The 2940-nt window shown below is 37.6% G+C and overlaps 1 protein-coding gene across 2 annotated transcripts; it reads right to left on the reverse strand.

The window, feature by feature from the left end:
* Positions 1–16: 16 nt before the first annotated feature.
* Positions 17–1888, reverse strand: LOC121938287 (interleukin-17C-like). Of its 2 annotated transcripts, XM_042481552.1 has the most exons (3): positions 1825–1888; positions 1511–1740; positions 17–350 (listed from the first exon to the last, which is right to left on the reverse strand). In XM_042481552.1, the coding sequence occupies exons 1-3, from the start codon at positions 1849–1851 to the stop codon at positions 113–115; spliced, it is 495 nt and encodes a 164-aa protein (XP_042337486.1). In that variant the 5' UTR covers positions 1852–1888; the 3' UTR covers positions 17–112. The 2 variants fall into 2 exon arrangements, with proteins under 2 accessions (XP_042337486.1, XP_042337485.1); XM_042481551.1 differs by having other exon boundaries at positions 1511–1857.
* Between the last annotated feature and the right edge of the window lie 1052 nt (positions 1889–2940).

A 2940-nucleotide genomic window follows, 5' to 3' on the forward strand; every position in this document is an offset into this window, starting at 1 on the left:
GGTTAGGTAGGTAGTTTTTGGTTAGGTAGGTAGGTTAGGTAGGTAGGTAGATTAGGTTAGGTAGGTAGTTTTTGGTTAGTAAAGATGCAGCATTGATGTGAGTACGATATGATCATTTTGCGGTGCTGGGCTCAACACACGTGCACGCCACAGGGATGTTTATAACCTCCCTTTTCAACATGTATTTGTTGGGGTCCCATGGACAGAGAGTCCTTCTGTGGACAAACCTCGAAAAAAACACAGGCACAGAGTTGTAGCTCATGTCTTCACGTTGGTTGATGATGCAGCCGTCACAGAGACACTCGGCGTATGTGATCTCGTGAGGAACCCTGTCGAGTTCTCCTTTCAGCCTGAGAGGAGACAATCAAATAATAAGAGGGACAAACAATCAAAGGAGGACAATCAGAGGGACGAAAATTCAGAGGGACGAACAGATGGACGAACAATCAGAGGGACGAACAGATGGACGAACAATCAGAGGGACGAACAAAGTTAAACTTCATGCATTCAAATTTTGACGTCAGTACAAATGTACTTGCATTAAAAGAAACTCAAACTAAACTTAACTAAACCAAATCTAAATTGAGTATTTTTACACTGCAATATTGTTACTTCAGTTAATTTTAAAAAATAAAACAAAATAGGACTTAAACTTGTAACTCAGGTTATCAAAGTATCGATTTGTCAAATCAGTAAAAGAAAGGTCGTCGATGTCATGTTACAGCCTCGTTATATTTTCCTTTTGGTAAAAACTGGGATTTTTGTTTCCTCATTTTTAATTTTTTTAATTTCCCTGAGGTATCAAAAACGATGTTAAATGTTGACATTTTTCACGGTATCTCAAAGTACAAATTCCAGTATCATCACAACAGTACTTGTAACAGAGTATTTCTACATTGCAGTATTGTAACTTTTACTTATATTAAAAAATTGAATATAGTACTTTTACTTTTAACTCATGTGGCCAAAAGCATCCATTTTTTTTACGAAGATAAGAAACATTGCTGTTATCATGTTACAACCTTGTAATATATTTGTTTTAGTAAAAAAATGTGGATTTTATGCTCTTAATTTGAATGTTTTTCCCTGTGGTATTGAAAATGAATATTGAATATTGACTTTTTTAAGGTATATCAAAGGTAAAAAGTCCACCAATGCAACTGTACCTCTACAGTGCCGTATTTTTACTTTTACTTCAGTCAAAAAATTAAAAAATAAATAAATAATATGGGATTGTATCTTGTAACGAGTAACTTGTATTGTCAAAATGTAATATGTATATAATACTGACATTTTTTCAAGGTAGGCCCATATCAAAGGAAAAAAAAAATATCCAAAATAATTGCAGCATTACTTTAACGGAGTATTTCATCCATCACTGCAGTATTGTTACTTTAATTTAGGTAAAAAAGTCTGAGTGGGCCTATTTCTTCCTCCGCCGTTGTGACAATCATGACATTAGTGAGCGTGTTTGTCCCTCTTGGATGTCCGTAGCCTGTACCTGTCTTACCTGTACCTCCACGGGGACAGGGAGCGGTCACTCAGGTCCGTGCGCATCTCCGCGGCCGCCTGCGCGCACGTCCGCGCGTCCTGCAGGTGATTAGATTCCGGCAGTTTGCGCTGGTACATCTTCTGGAGCCGGTACTCGGTGCGCTTCACCTGGTCCGCGTCGATGCACCTGCGCCTCCCAGCAGCAGCAGCAGGTTGGGGGTTAAAGATGAGCAGCGAGCCCAGGTAGATCTGAAACATCCAGAAACACAAAAACATATTAAACACGTAGAGGAGACTGGGGGACTGCGTGCGCGTCCTGATGCTCCGTTTTACCAGCTGCAGAACCGCTGAAGTCTTCATGGTGAAGCCGGAGAGGAGACGCGGAGTCCCGCTGCTCCATCACTGCGTCCTTATATACAGGCTATTTAGACCAGATCCAGGGGCTGGACTCACGGAGCTGCTGGCTGAGTCTGAGCAGGAAAAGTGTCTCACATCGTGTCCTCCAGAGGACCACAGCCCGCCCCTCCCACATCACCAGCATCATCTCTTTAATGTAATTCACTTAAAAAACATCAACTTTTAAATATATTTTATTATTACTGCTACCTTAAGATGTTTCTAGGATTTTAAGACATTCCTAGGATTTTAGGACGTTTCAAGGATTTTGGGATTTTTCTAGGATTGTAGGATGTTTCTGGGACTTTTGGACATTTCTATGATGTTTCTAGGATTTTAGGACATTTTTCAGTATTTAGGACATTTCTGGGATTTGAGGACATTTGTGGGTGTTTCTAGGATTTTAGGACATTTCTAGAATTTAAAGAAATTTCTAGGATTTTAGGATCTTTCTGGGACTTTTGGATGTTTCTAGAACATTTCTAGGATTTTAGGACATTTCAAGGATTTTAGGACAGAAGGATTTGAGGACATTTATTGGATTTTGATATGTTTTCAGATTTTAGGCCATTTCTAGGATTTTAAGAAATTTCTAGGATTTTAGGATGTTTATGTGATTTTTGGACATTTCTAGAATGTTTCTATGATTTTAGGATTTTTCGAGGATTTTAGGAAATTTATAGGATTTTAGGAAATTTATAGGACTTTTGGATATTTCTAGGATGTTTCTAGGATTTTAGGATGTTTCTAGGATTTTAAGACATTTCTAGGGTTTGAGGACATTTAAAGGATTTTAGGACATTTCTAGGATTTTAGGATGTTTCTAGGATTTGAGGACATTTGTAAGATTTTGGGATGTTTTCAGATTTTAGGGCATTTTAGGATTTTGAGAAATTTCTAGGATTTTAAGATGTTTCAAGGATTGTAGGTCATTTTCAGAATTTTAGGCAATTTCTAGGATTTTAGAACATTTCTAAAATTTTAAGGAATTTCTAGGATTTTAGAACATTTTAAAGAATTTTAGGACTTTTCTTAGATTTTAGGACATTTCTA

The sequence above is a fragment of the Plectropomus leopardus genome, unplaced genomic scaffold (assembly GCF_008729295.1).
Source record: "Plectropomus leopardus isolate mb unplaced genomic scaffold, YSFRI_Pleo_2.0 unplaced_scaffold29064, whole genome shotgun sequence".
NCBI classification, from domain to species: Eukaryota; Metazoa; Chordata; class Actinopteri; order Perciformes; family Serranidae; genus Plectropomus; species Plectropomus leopardus.

What these genes read in the sequence shown, in the direction of transcription:
- LOC121938287 (XM_042481551.1), bottom strand. Translation starts at nt 1,851, where the DNA reads ATGAAGACTTCAGCGGTTCTGCAGCTGGTAAAACGGAGCATCAGGACG. An exon ending in CTGTCCCCGTGGAGGTACAG is followed by an intron (nt 351 to 1,510) that starts GTAAGACAGGTA and finishes GTCTCCTCTCAG; the next exon opens with GCTGAAAGGAGAACTCGACA.